The 19832-nt window shown below is 42.1% G+C and overlaps 1 protein-coding gene across 1 annotated transcript in view; it reads left to right on the top strand.

Annotated features, from left to right (window-relative positions):
* LOC311132905 (A-kinase anchor protein 9-like) overlaps positions 1–19832 on the top strand; it is a 120177-nt gene that overhangs the window by 50652 nt on the left and 49693 nt on the right. Inside the window, exons 16-21 of the mRNA XM_084166281.1 lie at positions 7456–7516; positions 8614–8958; positions 9591–9875; positions 12557–12678; positions 13047–13237; positions 16787–17031. Coding sequence (XP_084022407.1) covers positions 7456–7516; positions 8614–8958; positions 9591–9875; positions 12557–12678; positions 13047–13237; positions 16787–17031 — 1249 coding nt within the window. The remainder of the gene's footprint in view (positions 1–7455; positions 7517–8613; positions 8959–9590; positions 9876–12556; positions 12679–13046; positions 13238–16786; positions 17032–19832) is intronic.

The following is a 19832-nucleotide window of genomic DNA, read 5'->3' as shown; positions in this document are numbered from 1 at the left end:
AGTCACTAGTGTTGAGTAATGTGCTGCGAAAAAGTTTTGTAGGTCTACTTACTCTGCTGGCGTCTTGACCCAGTTTATGCCCTCATTTGCAATGCAAACCCGGGCGGCTTTGTGTTTTGGGTCATTGTCTGCATTTGAGAGAGAGATTGCTCATCATAGCTACAGTATGTGCTACAGCATAGTCAAAATGAGGACAGTGGGAGGTCTGCTGTATACTTATGGCCTATTGGAACTTGGAGTCACACCTTTCCAGTACTCCTCACCCCACCCAGCAAGCCAGCTTCTTTCTATGGTGCTTCCCGTTCCAGAGTTACGGGCGATACGTAGAGTCAGTTGGCATTGGTCAAGAGTCAGGCGGCGAATGACACATTGAAGAGGGTGAGGGACGAGATGATGGAGTCACAATCCATGCCAGGCACACCTGTGAGCTCTGGAACTCCATCTCCAACAGGCAGAGGCAACAATCATGGAGGGTTTGTCGGGTCGTTGGTTCACCCTGACATTTCCATTCCTCTTCCTCTTCTGACACCAGAACATGACGAACTGCTCACCACGAGCGATACCACGAGTGGACATAGAATAGCAACTGGGGTGGATCCCGAGGCAAATTTGGCTTACCAGTGAACCTCAGTGTTTGTCATGAATACTGTCTCAGAAGTTTCTGTCCATGAGTGATGCAACTCGAAAAAGCATTAAAGACCGAGTTGATGACCTCTAGTACTCATTGAGAAAGTCTGGACATGGCCTGCTCTCCCAGTATATTTAGGCTACAATAAACATCTCATTGTTCTGTTAGTTTTTGTCACACTGTACGGTAGCCTAATAAACATATGCATTTTGAAAGTCATAATAAAAAGAATCTAATTAAATAATATATTTCTACCACTGTCGATGCTGTTTTTATTTTTTAGAATACAATTCTCGGTTTACAGTAGTGGTGGACATTGGTCACAGTTCACGCATTGATGAGCCATTAAATTGGACAGTAGCCAGCCGAAACCCTCCATAATAGCTAATTGGTGATCGAAACTAATTTGTATCAGTATGAAAAATGTATGCACTCACTAAACTGTAAGTCGCTCTGGATAAGAGCGTCTGCTAAATGACTAAAATGTAAATGTATCTGGCCATCCAGATACGATGCAACAACCCCTACAAATATTTTAATTTATTATAATCCACATAATTCACCCTACAAAAATCCCCCAATTTCTGGGTGTAAATACATTTGACCGTCATACTTATCGGTCTATAGAACAATTAGCGTAATTTTTCCCCCTCAACTCTTAATTGATGTGCGCCTCCCATTCACCATTCAAGTGCAGGCAACAGGCTATCAGCGCATCACCCACCACTTTACAAAGTAAGCTGGAGGCATTTAGATAACATGTTTTCAAACACTTGTTTTTACAAGTGTAGCAGGTTGTGAACTCTGCAAACAGCGTTTCCACTCCGAGAATGAGAATGGTAAATGCCGTAATTAATACATTCATTCAATACATTGGAATACAAAATAAGTAATCCACCCATGATGGGCTATTAGCAGGACAATAGACTCTTGCCACGTTGATTTCAATTTTTAGGGACTTTAAATGTTTTAATGGATGTTTGCCGACTAATGATAATGACATGGAGGTTCGGAGGAGCTAGCCCTGCGTGCTTATTACAGAATGTGTGATTCATATTTTTTCTGACCATTTCGAGCAGTGTAAACAACACAACAAATACAATAATAATTTACAAACAAATTATAATCAATCCCATATAGTCTGTTCTAACAAAAAATATTTTAAGGTCTGTAGTACAGCCAAGATTAAAAACTGTGGAGTTAATTCCTGAATTCAATTGCTTTAGCCGACATGTTGCAGTTTATTTATTGTTAAATGTAGCTCAGTTGGTAGAGCATGGCGCTTGCAATGCCAGGGTTGTGTGTTCCCACGAGGGACAAGTATGAGGGGAAAGAAAGTACAAAAATGTATGCACTCACTACTGTAAGTTGCATCTGCTAAATGACTAAAATGTAAATCATATATATATTTTTTATTATTGCCAGTATAATTTAGCAGCTTTGACATGCATCATCCAAACAGGGCTGAAGGGCAAATGCGATCTAATGCCGACATCTCGGCGACATCTTGCCAATGTGCAAACGCTCTTCATACTACATCAGCCCAATGTATCATGTATACATCAGGCAGAAGTCGGCGAGATGTATGTGTGCTGTCTGGGGTGATGACTTGCACAAATGCATGAATGATTGCTATATATTGAAGTAGGCCTGTAGGTCAATATGTAAGTTATGTTAAGACCGCTACAGTAAACAGGACTCTTAGTCCCACAGCTCCATGTCATTTCAATAAAAACCTTGAACCCACCTGTCCCTGAATTTACCGAAATATGTGTATTTTACATTCTAGCAGTAGGCCTACATTAAGATAAATATCATAAAAGACAAACTTACTGAGCATTTCATCCTCAAAGCGCCATGAAGGTCTGCTGCGCGGTATGCATATTAACAGTAGAATAGCCGGGACTCAACGAGTAGCCTACCAATAGCCGCCAGTCTAATAAATAAATACATTTAATTTACACAATCACAAAGAAATCCATTAATATTTTGTTTAAGAAGGTCAGTAAAAAAACATGATACTAAGACAATTTATTTCAAAATAACATAATAGCACGTTTTAAGATGTATTTCTGTGCTATAGTAGCTGAGGCTACGGTTGCTTCATGTCAACAAAATTAATTAACTTGTTATGCTCTTTCAGATCGGGTATAGCAATCAAAAATGTCTGGCCTGCATGGACCTCTGTAGGATTATTTGGGAAAGTACAAGCTTCATAAAGTAAGAAAGCTTCATAAAGACACCCTCAAAGATGCTCTCTGGTGGTTTCAACAAGCAATAACGGCATTAACGGCAACAATGTCTGACAGTAAAATACTATGAGGTCATGCACTGTAACATGCTGTACCATACCGCAACATCCTGCAAGCTGTGCTGCAGTATGATGCAACTTTTAAATGAGGAACCACTAACATTCACCGATATGCATCGGTCCCAGATTTAAATGTTTAAGATACAAGTACATCGGTCTTCAGACCCCAAACCAAAATCTAGCATGAATCGGTCAGAAAATAGATTGAAACATTACGAATCGCCGGTTCACATTTTTTGTTGTTGCTCATGTTACATTCTTTCTACCTTCCGAAAATACCTCATCTTTTGTGACAACTGATGCGTCCTCTCCTTCAGTGTTGAACTGCATGTAATTGTGTTGACAGTCATTGATCTACAAGTCATTTTGCATGACCGAGAGTTAGGCCCATTCCTGATCTGACACATCTGTGCTCAACATTCAAGTGTTTGTAAAATGGCTTGCGCAATATTAGGCCATTGTAATTTGATAGGTATTTTTTATCAAATGCGCTGTTTTAAATTGTGTTTTACTGAAATTAAAGTAAGCTACCGGAGACACAACTCTCATTTGGCGATACCTGCTGGACGGGGCTTACGCTTACAATATATTTGATTTTGATCGTTCAGGTTCACCATCAGCAATAGGTTTGGTAGTTTTGCTTTAAACAATCAGTGTACAATACATCAGGAACTCCTTCCTGATATTGAGTTGCACCCTGTTTGGCCCTCAGAACAGCCTCAATTTGTCAGGTATGGACTCTACAAGGTGTCAAGTGTTCCACAGGGATGCTGGCCCATGTTGACTCCAATGTTTCCCACAGTTTTCAAGCTGGATGTCCTTTGGGTGGTGGAACATTCATGATACACACAGGAAACTGTTCAGCGTGAAAAATCCAGCAGCGTTGCAGTTCTTGACACACTCAAACCGGTGCGCCTGGGACCAACTATCATACCCCGTTCAATGGCATTAAAATATTTTGTCTTGCCCATTCACTCTCTGAATGGCACACATACACAATCCATGTCTCAATTGTCTCAAGGCTTAAAAATCCTCCTTTAACCTGTCTCCTCCCCTTCATCTACACTGATTGAAGTGGATTTAACAAGTGGCATCAATAAGGGATCATGGCTTTCACCTGGATTCACCTGGTCAGTCTGTCATGGAAAGAGCATATGCTCAGTGTATATGGTCATTTTTAGATATACAGGGTAAAGTTGATAATTTCATAACGAGGACAGCAATCACTTTTGCAAGGCACACTGCATGGCCGACGCGAGAGGAGAAGAGAAGATCACTCCGTAAAAACTTCCAAACAGTCAAAACAATTTGATTTTGAGATGGGGGGTGTAATCCAGAGTTGTGCTATATATTCATTAGCTATGTCATAGTTAATTTGTAAAAGAGATATTGATACATTACTAGCTCAAACACTTAATCTGCAAAAATGACAAGTTGAAATCTCTTAGATGTAAAGTCCCCATTTTAGGGGAACTGTGTGGTTCTGGTACTGGTTCCAACTGTCATTTTTGTTTATAAATCAATCTGTGGACACCTTAGATCGAAATGGCTTGCATTGAGCGATAGCTCTGGTTCCCACGGACACAGAGTATATTTTCTGAGCCTGTGTAATCTGAAACCATTTAAAGCTGGGATGTCCCTGCTACCATTTCATTCACTCTTCCGACTGTCCATCAACTCCTGGCTGAACCCTACGTCACGGCCACTAACAAAGCATATGCCTGCAATTGTTACGTCGTAGCACAGCAGGAGAGAGTGGTTTCATTACGGTAGTACATTCAGAGATCGATTTATAGCCATTCATCTAAAATAATTCTTAGATTTTAAACAAACACCTTCTGTTTGTCATAGACTGACAAGGTTAATTATGAGATGAAAGGAGAGTTCCTAACAAGCTAGAGCTCTGTGAGACGTTCACAACGATGGGAGCAGACGTTTTGATCAAGAGAGACCTATAGAAAATATACACATTTTCTCTAACACAAAACATACAAATATGTATTTTACAGTTATAAAGAAGATGAAATCTTAGTTAGTCATTTTATAATTTGATTATACTATATTTAGAAAGCATGCAAGTCATTTCAAGCCTTATTCATGAGTTCCATCAGCGGCAGATTTGATTTTAGAATGGAAAATGAATGTGTTTATGCAACAAATGTTAGTGCATTGAATCGTATCGATTCGTTCTCTAATCAAACCGAATCGCACCGAATCGTCTCAAACTAAAACGTATCATTCATGTATCGTATCGGAGCCCGTGTATCTAGAAACGTATTGAATTGTCTTCTTTTACAAGTTAGCTATGACATAGCCAATGAATATATAGCATAAATCGAATGATTTTGATCATTTACGGAGTGATCTGCTCTACTATATAATTCCCTACTATATTCCATATATAATGGTGTTGGCTAAATTGGCAATTTAAGATCCATTTACTTATCCTGTCGCATTTGAATCGCATTAAATCAACTTTATTAACTCCTAGAGGGTATGATAAAACCAATAGTTACACTTCCAGACAGTGGCCAATTTTAAATGCTTAGAGTTTACCATTTATCCATATGCAAAACACTGGGAGAGTCTAGTGAAGCAATGATACCTTTTCTGCCAGCTGCACAGCACAGCCCAGCTTATTAAGTATTTACGGTGGTGGTTAAAACCATTACAGACTGGAGTCATGTTAGTCACTAACCCACAAAGTAGGGTTTTTCCTGCCCAACATATCTAGGCAAAGAGCAGAAACATCCATCTCCCCATTTGGCCCCCTTCAAGGTGTTTTCATATCAGTAGAAAATTGAAGGGATAATTCTCCCAAATTTGAAAATGACATTTGTTATTTACCCTGTAAGTAGCCTGGACAAAGAGTGCTCTGTCTCCACGCTTTAGGGTTGTTGCTGATTTGGGCATGCAAGTTGAAGCATGCTAATTTCGGATATTTTGACTTCCACTGGTTTTTAGTTGAGTACAGCATTGCTTACCATCTACTGTTGAGGCCAGTTTCACTATGATCACCCTTAGTGGCGATGGCAGAAAGTGGATGTTTCTGGTTTTCAGGGATACAGTATTTTCAACCTAACTTCTGTTTCCCCTGAAAAATGGAAGTGGGGACTCCGCTCAGGCGTCTTTCTACGCCTGCTTTGTTAGGTTACACAGTGATAAACCATCTTCTAATACAGGGATGGGCAACTTTGATCGGGGTGGGGGCCACCAAAAATCTGAACTCTTCATGAGGGGCCGCAGTTGCTCTCTGGTCTGCTTACCCACATGTGCATAACCCCCCCCCAACACATTGTGAGCAAAACATTTAGCAGCCCCCCTCTTGACAGCGGAGAGAAATGTTGAGTTTTAGAGTTAATTTTGTGCAATTCTACACATTTTGCATGGGGCATAGACAAATTGTTGCAGTATTAAAGAAAGTTTGCTGCAATTCTACACATTTTGCGATGGGGCATAGAGAAGATTTTTCAATTTTATAACTAATTTCATGCAATTCTACTCTAAGCTATGGGGTGGAGAGGAAAATGTGATGTTTTACAGAATTTTCTGCAATTTGACACATTTTGCCATAGGGTGGAGAGAAATGTTTGCAGTTTTTAATATGATATCTGAGTGAGACTGACTAACAAAATCAATCGGGGCTGGCAGCTAGACTAATTTGTGCTGATGCACAACCAACTTTCGAAGTTACACCTTTTGTATTCTACTATTCTAACTTGCAACAGTAAGTTGAGACCCCGACTGATTTTCTACTCAAAATTATTTATCCGAGGGCCTTCAAAAGGGGGCCATGATGTCGCCCACGGGTCGCCAGTTGCCCATCCCTGTTCTAATCTAATGGGTAGAATTAAATGAGATATTACTGCCCCCTGCTGTTAAATTATATTAATACTTGGAGCCTTTTGGCATCAGAGACTTTTGGTATCAAGGCCTGAGGGCTTATTCAGGGCAGGGTAAGGTTACCGAACATTCAGATAGAAATGTATCATGTAACCCTCAGAATACTACTAATCGTGTGTCAGTTCTATACAATACATTCCTATCCACAAAGTTTAAAACATTGCAGCCCACTGAACATGCCCCATGATGACATTGATTGATAGCATGGTGCCAGTTATCTAATCCCAAAGGAGAATTTGGGTGGGGCAGTTCCCTGTACAATTCACACACAGTGGGTGGTTGGAAATTAACTGAACTTAGTTCTCAGAAAAGTAAACCATGAATTCCATCCTCCTAAAAAGTACTAGTAGATTCACTAGTAGGCTATCTATTTACTATAGTGGAGGTTTGTTTACCCTTTACCTTTCACTAATGTCTTTGGTCTTTATATTTAATTCTGCCGTAGCAAACTTTCTTTAACCACATTGTGAAGTTGTTTACTGTAGTGCTCAATTTGCCAAGATCATTTCAAACCTATCGGTACTGCATTTCATAAAGTGTAGGTGTGTCTTGTTTAATGTGCTTGCTTTTAAGACTACCTGTTTCTTACATTTTGAACTGACTTGTCTTTCAGCCTGTCCAGTGCTGCCCAGCTTGGCTTGCGGACAGAGGAAGAGGACGCAGAAGAACTAAAGGTTTGCTCCCTCCATTCTCGCTATCAAAATCTTCCCCCATGACACACCACCTCCCCTCGATCCGAGCCCAAATGCTGATTTGAATTAAGACACTCCATTAGCTGTCACTGTGAGCGAAGGATGAGGAGGAGAGATGATGGGGGGGGGATGCAGCCTTTGGCTAAAACCTGCCCCAGATCCCTGGTTGGCTGGCTGCAGTGAGAGGCCACATTCAAATGGATTTTTATCTGAGGGGAAGTTTCAGAGTCGGTGCCGGTTATGTAAGTGGTTAGCGTAGTGTGGATGCTAGCGTTAGCAATATAGTACTACGGTACTCCAGTCTTCGGCTGCATGAAAGGACGATTCTGTCCGCATGAGTGACCCGGTCCATTTCACTCAAGTCTCCCTCTCTCACCATCACTGCACCTCCCACTCATTCTCTCCCTCTACCTCCCTTACTTTCCAGTCTAGCAGCGTGAGACACTGACTCTCACATCAGAGAAGAAAGCAGGAGAAGAGAGCAGCTCAGAAATTGAGGGAGAAAGAATATACAGAAAGAAAGGGTGAGAAATGGAGAGATGTCCGGTGAGAGAGGGAAAGATGGGGAACACAAGGAGTAGACGGAAAGGACGAGAGGGGGAGGGAGATGGCGGTAGGAGGAGAGTGATAGAAAATGATAGCAATGAGAGCAACCAACACCAGGCACCATTATAGCACAATAACGATTCACTGAGTGAAAGACATAGCTGAAAAAGAAAATACTTACTATTGTAGCTTGACGTACTGGTGCTCTATCCGAACTGAAACTCGGCTCTATAGGATGTCTGTCATCTATTTATCAGTGCATCATTCAGCCTTGGAGGCATAGGAAGTAGAATCGGTGCATTTATCTCCAGTGGGTGGCTGAGGCGTAAGGGGAAAGGGAGGGGGCACACTCTCTGAAAAGCCTCTGGATCTTTCCCTCTATTTTCTCCTCTGACTTTCACTCAATCACTGTTTTTCTCTCCTCTCCTAGTTTTCTTTCGATGTACGTTTCTCTCTGGCGCATTTATTTTTGTCTATCTGTGTCCATCCTTTCCCCATCCTTTTCCTTGTCCACTCCTCCCCCTCGTCTCTAGCTGGTGGAGGAGGAGGCGTTGTTGGTGGGCCTGGACGCGGAGCTTCACAGACCGGCCAAGTCTATGAGCCTGACAGCGCAGCTGCAGGCGCTGAGGAGAGCGCTCTACCACAAGTACCTCCAGGAGGTGGCCGCGCTGAAGGAGCAACACTGTGCTGAGCTCACCAGACTCAGAGAAGAGCGGGAGCAGGAAAAGAGAGAGAAAGTGAGGGAGGAAGGGGCGGAGGAGGTGTGGTCACAGGTGAAGCAGGATCCGGAGGGCATCAACGGGGGCATCCGCTCTATCGAGGGGCCCAGCGCGGAGGAGAGGAGACACCAGGAGAGGGTGGAGGAGGAGATAGCTAAGGTAAGAAGTTGACTGCCGAACAGGCAATATTGAAAGGGGACAATTATTAAACTCCCCAAAAAACAAGAGCTATTGTAGGCGATAGACAAACTTAAATGTTGCTTTCATGTACTAACAACAGCTCAGGCATACAGTATCTGGCTAAATATGTGTAGGTATGCAAATCATATTTTGTACATAGTTTAAGTCGATTTCATAATGACAAATATTTTCGTATTCTGAACAACCTCCCTTCCTGACGTGTTTGTATCTCTGAGGTCCTACTGTACTCTTGTAGAATGACTTAAACGACTAACAAGCAAGAAAACATATCCTGGAGAATTTTGGAGAGTGCAGATATTTGGCTGGTATTTTAATGAGCAGCCTATGTATGTTTAAAGCACTAACTGTATCCGAGGGCACAGTTGAATCCTGTGAACTTAACACACACAGGAGTCATATGTACTTAAGTACAAAGCATACCGTTTAAGTTGCACCGAAAGTTTTTAGCATTTATTAGTGGGGAGCAGTGCTTTTAGTCCTATCTGGATTGAATTGCCTTTCAAATTTAGTTGAAAATATACTTTTTATTTCACTTAACAACATTAAGTTCAAACCATTCCACTATGATGCCTCATACGCATCTCTCTTAGGTCATAGTTCAGATGTCGGTGGAGTTTGCCCAGCAGAGCGAATTGGCCCGAATCGCTAAGAGTGCCCGTGAGACCACCTCGGCCATGCAGACCCAGTCCGAGGAGGACGAGGAAGAGGAGCAGCAGACCCCCAGGACCTCACTCACCAAGGGGATCTCTCCGGAGGAGGTGCAGAGGAGGTTCGCGGAGGACAAAGAGAGGCTGGAGAGAGAGCTGGAGGAGAGGACTGCGGAGCTCCGTAGGATTAAAGAGCAGCTTCGGCGCGGAGGTCCTGGATCTGAGCAGGTTAGCAATGGGGCTTTCCTGATAGCGCTTTCATGAGTGAGTTTGATTTCAACAGCAGCATGTCTCGGATGGAGGCAGTTGATACTAGACTTAGCATGGTATTTGGGGTTATGACGTTTAGGTTGGCATTAGGTGCTAGGTTGCACAGGCTTAGTACTTTGAATAGTTCTTAAGATCTACAAAACATGCAATCTAAAATACCAAATACAACCACCATCAGCAGAAGCTGAATGTAGTTCTTTGTTAAATGAAGCGACAATGATTTTCATCCACCTGCCAAGTATTGTCTCTTCTAACCCATTGCTCTCCATATTGAGAAGCACTTAGTGGGTTAAACCACTTGATCGCCTGAGGAAGGATATTATTATACCTCACATGGTGTAGTTTGCTTTGTACAAACCCTCCAGGGGCCTTTTGAAGGATAACACTGTGTCCTTACACTAGATGTTCCCCTTCTCCTTCTAGCCCTTTCTCTCAATGTTTTTTTTTTTTTAGCCTAAGCCCCAGCCTACTATCAGATGATGTCCAATGTGTGTCTAGTCGAAGAGGCTGTGATGTCTAACCGAAGCCGCTTCACTCGGCTGCCATATTGGCTACACCCACAGGGCGTTTATTTTCATTAGGAAGAACATAGCCTGTTTGCTAGCATTGGCACCTAAAGTATGTGCTAAACATTAACTAATGCAACTGCAAAAAAGTATATGCCATAGTAACTTTTCGTTTAGATTTTTTGCATTGCTAAAGAGTCTAGCAAGCCTCAATGTAACAATGCTTGCCTACTTGAAAGCATACAGTAGATATTTCTATGTCCTCATAAGCGATAAGTGTGGGAGGAAATTGAAGCACCATCGTAATATGATCTGAGTACTTGAGCTGTCATTCAAGCCCTGTGTTTCACATGCTTGAGATATTGATGCTGAACTAAATATTTGTGTATTTTGAAAGGTCATTGTGGGAAGTACTGACCACACTCATGGTGTGCTACACACACACCCACACACACATCCACACACACACACACACACACACACTCACCGACCCCTTGCTCCGGCAGGCTTTTCACAATACATTTATTGCATGATTAGGCATTACCTCCATGATGAAACACTTAAGACTAATCCTGTAATGTTGAAGACAACTTGGCAAAGAAGTTATTTAACTGCAATTTACCCGATTTGTGTTTTTTGGTTGTCAGAGGGTAGTTCATAGCTGGAGTTTGCATGCATTTAGGCAACTTTTTCCCTTTGTTTGAGTGTGTGTGTGAGTGCATGGAAGAGATTGCATGTATAAATAAGTTCCTTACTTACTTGACAAACTTGCAAAGTTGATACAAGGGGTGAGCTAAGCTACGAGCTAATGTTTACACCACTGAATCACAAATGTTCTAACGTTTTGATTCAAAGAAAATATGAAGCAGCAAACACCGATTCTAAGTTGTTGTGAATGTTATCATTTTGGTCATTTTAATAAATTAAGGCGACTTGCTTATTGAGTGCAGATGGGATATTCCTCCGATGGAGATGGAGGGAACGAGAGAAAAGAAAGTGGAAAGAAGGAAAGGGCAAAACCGCAAATGAAAATCAGAGGCTCACAGAAAGAAAAGGTCATATTTTTATTTTACAGTTCAGTTGCACCTCTACTACTTTCCACCTCAGCATCATCAGTGATGGGGTTGGGGGCCACATCTGCAGTCCTCATGCCTACTTGCAGCATGCTTAAGGCACGTTCGCGCAGATGAGCAGGGACCCTGGGCATCTTTCTTTTGGTGTTTTTCAGAGTCGGTAGAAAGGCCTCTTTAGTGTCCAAAGTTTTCATAACTGTGACCTTAATTGCCTACCCTCTGTCAGCTGTTAGTGTCTTAACGACCGTTCCACAGGTGCATGTTCATTAATTGTTTATGGTTCATTGAACAAGCATGGGAAACAGTGTTTAAACCTTTTGCAATGAAGATCTGTGAAGTTATCTGGATTTTTACGAATTATCTTTGAAAGACAGGGTCCTGAAAAAGGGACGTTTCTTTTTTTGCTGAGTTTATATTATACCCGCAATACATTCAGTCCTTTTAATCTATTGACTGCATTTACTGACGTTCAGTTGGGACTGTGCTCTTTGCATAATAGCCTAACTTATTATGACATGAAGAGTACCTACTCTATAACAGTTTTTCATTTTCATTTAAATGTCAAACTGTTAAATCTCAACCAAATGACGAAATACAATGATTGGAGCTCATAGGTAAAAAGATTGTGGCAGAAACGTCAACAGCTTCAACCAGTATACACAATGTGGTCATTTAGGAATGGACGTGAACATCTCTTGATTTAATATTCTATCTGAATGAGCAGAATTTCTGTTCCCTCAACAAGAGAGGGAGCTGCTCTACTTCCTGCATCAGCCCATTGTCTCAGGTGCACCTGTTGCCATAACAGCACAGATACTAGTGTTTCCCTCGCTTCCTTGGAAGTGAATGTGTTTGTGAGTGTGTCTGTACTGGGGCGCACTTGGACGATTTTTGAATCGACAATCCTTATAATGGTCATGCGTTTAGCTCGCCTGGGCGTCACTGTTTCATGTTTCCAGGGATCGTCAACACAGTGTGGAAGTGTGTGCTTGTCTGTAAACTGGTGATGATGACAGGGCTGTTGTCGTTCTTCTCCCTCCTGCCGGTCCATCTACTGAAGAAGAGAGGAAAGAAGGAAGATGAAGAGGTCAGGAGGAAGACGGCCGTGGGTGGAAAGTTTTCATCACAAGATGGAGGGGATGACTCTTCCTGTCCAGATCATCAGGTCATCACTACTGAGAGGTATGACTATAGAACGATACAAATGTTTGAAGTTTTCATTTAATTTATATTGTAAAAAAAAAATGTAACTCCAGTGCACGTCATGATTTTACCATTTCGACTAGAGAATTGTTTTATTTTTGATAACCACATATAAACTGAAGATATTAGAAGATTTTAGCTACTTTATTTATTTTTTTCAACATAAAAAAGTTTCTTCAAAAATACATTTATGCAGGGAATATGACAAAGGACCACATGTTTCTGTGTACGTATGTAGTTAACAAAAGCATCTTGCCAACCTCACCCGTAACCAAAACATTTGTTTCATGTGAATGAAATTCCATAATCTTTTTTCCATCAACATTTTTATTTTCTTCTTTCCTCAGGAATCTGCTGCGTAAGGCCAACGAGAGCCTCCGCCAGGTGCTGAGTGATGTGCTCAAGACCACAGCGGCCGCGGAGGAGACCATCGGACGCCACGTGGAGGGGCTACTGGTACCCCCGTCCTCCTCACAGAGACCCACCTGGCAGAGAGATGCTGGCGGGCCCTTCAGGCCTGCCACAGGGGCTGCGGGAGGTTAGTTAAGCAGCCAATTCCAAACCAACCCCTACCACCTATGCATGTTTTGAGATGTAAAATGGGGCTGAGCAATATGGCTCCTCCAGGCCTTACTGGTGTCACAGTTAAGCTACATCTCTAACCAACACATCTGATTACACTTAACTGAAGACAATTAATAGTAGCTAGGGCTGCGACAAACCTGTGACACCAATCAGGCCCCCTTGGGGATCGAAGTCTTGGAAGAGCTCCATCCCACTCCATCAAGATGATTTTAGATTTCATTAAATAGAGCCAGACAATACCAGAAGATACAGGGAGGGAGAGAAGAGGTGCAAGGGTTGAGGGCTGGCTGTGTGACAGAAATATACACAGGACAGGAAGGAAAGATGGGGAGACAGAGAATACTTAAGGAAAATGTCAGATGTCATTTTTTATTAATGTTAATTGGCAGCTAACAAGTCCTGCAAGTTTCAAACCAGTATTGCCAATCTAAAGAGGTCCTGACTGACTGGTTACCTGCAACCTTTCTCTATGGGACCAGAGTAAGTGGTGTCATGTTCAAATGCATAAAGCAGTTGATACGCATCACATTGAATTAATTGTGGATGTACACCTGCTCTTAACATGACATAGACTGACCAGGTGAAAACTATGATCCACTTCAATCAGTCTAGATGAAGGGGAGGAAACAGGTTAAAGAAGAATTTGTAAGCCTTTAGACAATTGAGACAGATTGTGTATGTGTGCCATTCAGAGGGTGAATGGGCAAGACAAAAGATTTAAGTGCCTTTGAACAGGGTATGATAGTAGGTACCAGGCGCACCGGTTTGAGTGTGCTAAGAACTGCAACGGTGCTGGGTTTTTCATGCTCAACAGTTTCCCGTGTGTATCATGAATGTTCCACCACCTAAAGGACATCCAGCCAACTTGGCAACTGTGGGAAGCATTGGAGTCAACATGGGCCAGCATCCCTGTGGAACGCTTTCGACACCTTGTAGAGTCCAAGTCCCAACGAATTGAGGCTGTTCTGAGGGCAAAAGGAGTTGCAACTCAATATTAGGAAGATGTTCCTAATGTTTTGTACACTCTGTGTATATCGTATCATTTTGCCAATGTGCAGTTTGCGTGGAAGTCAACTGCATAACAGGGTTTGGGTCAATTCCATTTAAATTCCAGTCAATTCAAAAAGTGAACCAAACTCCAATTCAAAATGTTCCTCATTGAAAAGCGTAGAAGAGAATTGGAATTGGAATTTTAGTGTACTTACTGAATTGACTGGAATTTTAATGGAATTGACCCCAACCAGGCTGCTAGGATACAGGGGGGGAAATTCATACATTTAATATCAATGCAAATCATACAACCTTCGTCAGCCTGACCAAAACATGCAAAATGATCACGTTTGTATCTTTTCATCATTACAGCCAATGGCTGCTTAGTGCACAAAAATCAGTTAATATCCCCAGGGACTATAGCATTCATGGCATTTTTCAGCCCAGCGCCAAACACTGTTAAAAGTAAAGTTCCCACAGCTGCCAGAGGAAAAGCAGTCCAGCCAGACTGACAGACCTGTCACTAGTAGGCAGTGTTTCAGAATCACATACTGTAACTGATGAATCATAGGAATGAATCCAACTCTGAAGGTGACATGGCAATCCTTTGGTAACACCTTTAACCAGACTCTTATTGCTGGGTTTTTCACGCTCAACAGTTTCCCGTGTGTATGAAGAATGGTCCACCACCCTAAGGATATCCAGCCAACTTGACACAACTGTGGGAAGCATTGGAGTCAACATGGGCCAGCATCCTTGTGGAATGCTTTCGACACCTTGTAGAGTCCATGCCCCGAAGAATTGAGGCAGTTTTGAGGGCAAAAGGAGGGAGTTTGTTGACAATACTTGCTCATAACATTTATTTCACAAATCATAGAATCACATGACTAGATAGCTGAATGAAGCAGTTGAGGTCAGGTGCACTTGTTCAAGGGTACAACCACAGTATACCCTACCCTGGATTTGAACCTGCAATTCTATGGTCCATCCATTCCCCAACCACTCCCTAACTATATCAGACAATAGTCGTTATGCCATTACAATCCTTAGTGTCTACAGTAAATACTCATCTCATCTCTCATTTGTGGGTATGTGGCCCTAAGGTGGAGTCGCCAAATGTGACAAGTGTGTTTTAAGAGACAACACCCTGCCAAGCATAGCCATATGTCTCTCCCTTCTGTGTCTACAGGCTTAAGGGGATACTGCTAGATTTTGGCATTTAAGTGAAATTACAGGACGTCTACAGGTACAGTAGTAATGCTACCGTACCTGTAGACTACCAGTCATTGTGCTAATGCTAGTTAGCTAACTTCCTTCATACTGCACGCAGAGACATCTGACTCTCGTTAAGTAGAACAAGGGCTTAAATGCCAGAATCTCGTAGTATCCCTTTAAGCGGCAAAGTCTGCTCTAGTGTGGGAACATCTCCCCTCAAGTAAACATCTGCCTGCCCTCTCGACACACGAAACAAGCATGCATGTGTGTACACACAGATACTGTAGTGTGTACATGCACACATTAAACAAACGCACAGACACACATGCATTAATGCATAACTAGGTTAATTATTGTGGTTAGATTTTACAGTTCAAAGAACTAGCTTTTTAACCAACCGCTTGACTTTTTAAAAACTTTTTATAATGGTCTTGGTATTTTATCAATGAAGTATAGCTGTTGACAGGGTTAATTTGACTGTCAAGTGAACTTGATGTTTGGGTAAACAAAAAAATAATCAATGTGCACAATAGTACTGACTCCTTTAAAGATTCCAAGATGGTTTTAAAAAAATTCAGATTTGATTGTTTTCACAAAGTACATGTCAATCAGGATTCCCCCTACACGATCATCTCATACACTTGTATCAACCACACATATCCTTAAAATGTGCATAGTCTCTGTGGCATGTGTATTTTCATTCAAATTCTGTTAGCAGTCATGATAGAAGATGCCAACTGTGATCCGTACTCTCTCCCCTTGCATTCACTTGCTAGAAAAGTGTGGACCAATGCACTGAGAAGAGAGAGGGAGAGTATGGAGAAAGAGAGATGACTTGTATCCCTCCTGAGAATAAAGAGGCAATTGTGGATCATTAAGTAGCATCATGTATGTTATTTGCTGTTTAGTTCTGTGTGTGGTCGTGTCTAGGGTGGCACTACCAGTCAGCTAGGATCGAGACTGTAACCCCTGCTTTCATGGATTATACTTGTACTTCATAATGGTCATTATGTAGTAGTATGAATGTGATATTGGCACAAGGACAGTACTCAGGCTACTAGACCAAGGAAGGGATGGGCAACTCCAGTCCTCGGAAGCCTTGTCTGATTAAGACCTGGGATACTATCCCTTATATTATAATATGTTGATAAATGCTTTGCCAAAAAATGAATTGTTTGGATAAAAATGATTACATTAATGACTGGTTGATATTGGGGACAATGGACACTATTGTTTCCAATGAAGTGTTTTCTCTTGACAATTAACCTTGCCCTCCATTTTGGTCGTTCCTGCCCAGATGCATCGACCACTGAGAGTTGCCAGGGCAGCGAGACTGGGGCGGACAACGTGAGCGTGTGGTCGGGCGAGACTGAGACGGACGAGGGCCTGGAGATGTCCCAGCAGATGATGACGGACAGTCACAGCCTGCTGCCGGGGTCAGAGCTTCAGCTGGAGAACGAGGAGTACCTCATGAATATTAGCTCCCGCCTCCAGGCTGCTGTGGAGAAACTACTGGTGGCCATTACTGAGACGACCAATCAGGTACGTCACAGCATAATATAACATTTGCGTCAAAGTTCAACTGATAAGAGCTTGGTGTGCTCAGCACGAAGATTGTGGACCACACAGAAAATTAATCTGTTCTGTTTAACTATAACTTTTCCTGTGAATCAAAGTGCCAGAAGCATTTTTTTACTTTCTTGACAGTCATTTAAAAGGCTGTTGTTGATGAAAGCGTTATGGAGCAAACTAAAGCCTTTCTGACATACAGTGAGTTCCAAAAGTATTAGGACAGTGACACATGTTTTATTATTTTGGCTCTGTACTCCAGCACTTTGGATTTGAAATTATACAATAACTATGAGGTTAATGTGCAGACTGTCAGCTTTGATTTTTGGGTATTTTCATCCATATCGGGTGAACTGTTTTGAAATTACAGCACTTTTTGTACGTAGTCCCCCCATTTTAGGGGACCAAAAGTTTTGGGACAAATTCACTTATACCGTACCAGTCAAAAGTTTGGACACACCTTCTCATTCAAAGGTGTTTCTTTATTTTTATTATTTTCTACAGAATAATAGTGAAGACATCAAAACTATGAAATAACACATATGGAATGTAGTCCTGTGTAGCTCAGTTGGTAGAGCATGGCACTTGCAACGCCAGGGTTGTGGGTTCGATTCCCACGGGGGACCAGTATGAAAGAATGTATGCACTCACTAACTGTAAGTCGCTCTGGATAAGAGTGTCTGCTAAAATGACTAATTGTAGTAATGAAAAAAGTATTAAACAAATCAAAATATATTTTAGATTTTAGATTCTTCAAAGTAGCCACCCTTTGCCTTGATGACAGCTTTGCACACTCTTGGCATTCTCTCAACCAGCTTCATGAGGTAGTCACCTGGAATGCATTTCAGTTAACTGGTGTGCCTTGTCAGCACAAGGACTGTTCGTCGGGAGCTTCATGAAATGGGTTTCCATGGCCGAGCAGCCGCACACAAGCTAAGATCGCAATGCCAAGCGTCAGCTGGAGTGGTGTAAAGCTCGCCGCCATTGGAGCAGTGGAAACGAGTTCTCTGGAGTGATGAATCACGCTTCACCATCTGGCTGTCCGAAAGCTGAAAGTCTGCACTTTAACCTCATTCATTGTATCATTTCAAATTCAAAGTGCTGGAGTACAGAGCCAAAACAACAACAACAAAAATGTAATTGTCCCAATACTTTTGGAGCTCACTGTATCTAGCGGTAGGTAGGGCCGGGACGTTATCAGTATTGCGATTCTCAAACAAAACACAAAGCGGATTTCACTTTAGGAAAACAGCCCTAATGTTGGAAACACACATTATGTTTTCGTCCAGAGTCACATTTATTTATTTTCCAAGCTATAGCGCACAATATTTTACATACAGCAGGTCTGCTTCATGTTTTCAGTTTTGGCATGGAAATAATATTGCGATAATGGTATCGCCACAGCCCTAGCGGTAGGCTACATACTGTAAATACATCGTTCCGGGAACTGTGTGTGAGCAAAATACCAGAGCTATACAATGGTTGGTAATTAATGGATTTGTCACCTAAACATCCTCTTGTTAATGTTCCCATATTGTTACTTCATTCATGTTAGCTGTGGCTGTAAAGTTCTAGGAAGCTACAACTACATACAGTGCCTTCGGAAAGTATTGAGACCCCTTGACTTTTCCCACATTTTGTTAGGTTACAGGTTTTTTCAAAAGTTGATTAATTGATTAATTAGTTTTTTTTCTTCATCAATCTCAACACAATACTGCATAATGACAAAGCAAAAACAGGTTGTAACATTTACATAAGTATTCAGACCCTTTGCTCAGTACTTTGTTGAAGCACCTTTGGCAGCGATTACAGCCTTGAGTCTTCTTGGGTATGACGCTACAAGCTTGGCACACCTGTGTGTGGGGAGTTTCTCCCGTTCTTCTCTGCAGATCCTCTCAACCTCTGTCAGGTTGGATGGGGAACGTTGCTGCACAGCAGAGATGTCTCAAGAGATGTTTCATCAACGATCTCTCTGTACTTTGCTCCGTTCATCTTTGCCTCGATCCTGACTAGTCTCCCAGTCCCTGCCGCTGAAAAACATCCCCACCGCATAATTCAGCCACCACCATGCTTCACCGTAGGGATGGTGCCAGGTTTCCTCCAGACGTGATGCTTGGAATTCAGGCCGAAGAGTTAAATCTTGGTTTCATCAGACCAGAGAATCTTGTTTTTCATGGTCTGAGAGTCTTTAGGTGCCTTTTGGCAAATTCCAAGCGGGCTGTCATGTGCCTTTTACTGAGGAGTGGCTTCCATCTGGCCACTCTACCATAAAGGCCTGATTTGGTGGAGTGCTGCAGAGATGGTTGTCCTTCTGGAAGGTTCTACCATATCCACAGAGGAACTCTGGAGCTCTGTCAGAGTGACCATCAGGTTCTTGGTCACCTCCCTGACCAAGGCCCTTCTCCCCCGACATTATGGGGTATTGTGTGTAGATTGCTGAGGATTTTTTATTTATTTAATCCATTTTAGAATAAGGCTGTAACGTGAAAAATGTCAAGGGGTCTGAATACTTTCAGAAGGCGCTGTACATGCGCTCTTTGTCAGAATACATAAATGACATGCATGCAGTTATTGTCAAACGTGTAAATGGCCACTCACTGACAATACACAATGCCTTTTGCACGGTCATAACCCCTTGTGGTTTTTGAGTCTGTTCACACACATCCCTTTAGAGATGAGACTGCAGAATCCTCTTCGCAACGAGATAGCCGTAGCTAGAATTCATTCACCACACAATAGGGCTGTCTCATTCCCAGCGGTTGCCTATAGATACG

This window comes from Coregonus lavaretus (assembly GCF_964263955.1).
Source record: "Coregonus lavaretus genome assembly, chromosome: 7".
Taxonomy (NCBI): Eukaryota; Metazoa; Chordata; class Actinopteri; order Salmoniformes; family Salmonidae; genus Coregonus; species Coregonus lavaretus.
The sequence above is the reverse complement of the archived record's forward strand: the minus strand, read 5'-3'. Positions and strand labels throughout refer to the sequence as shown.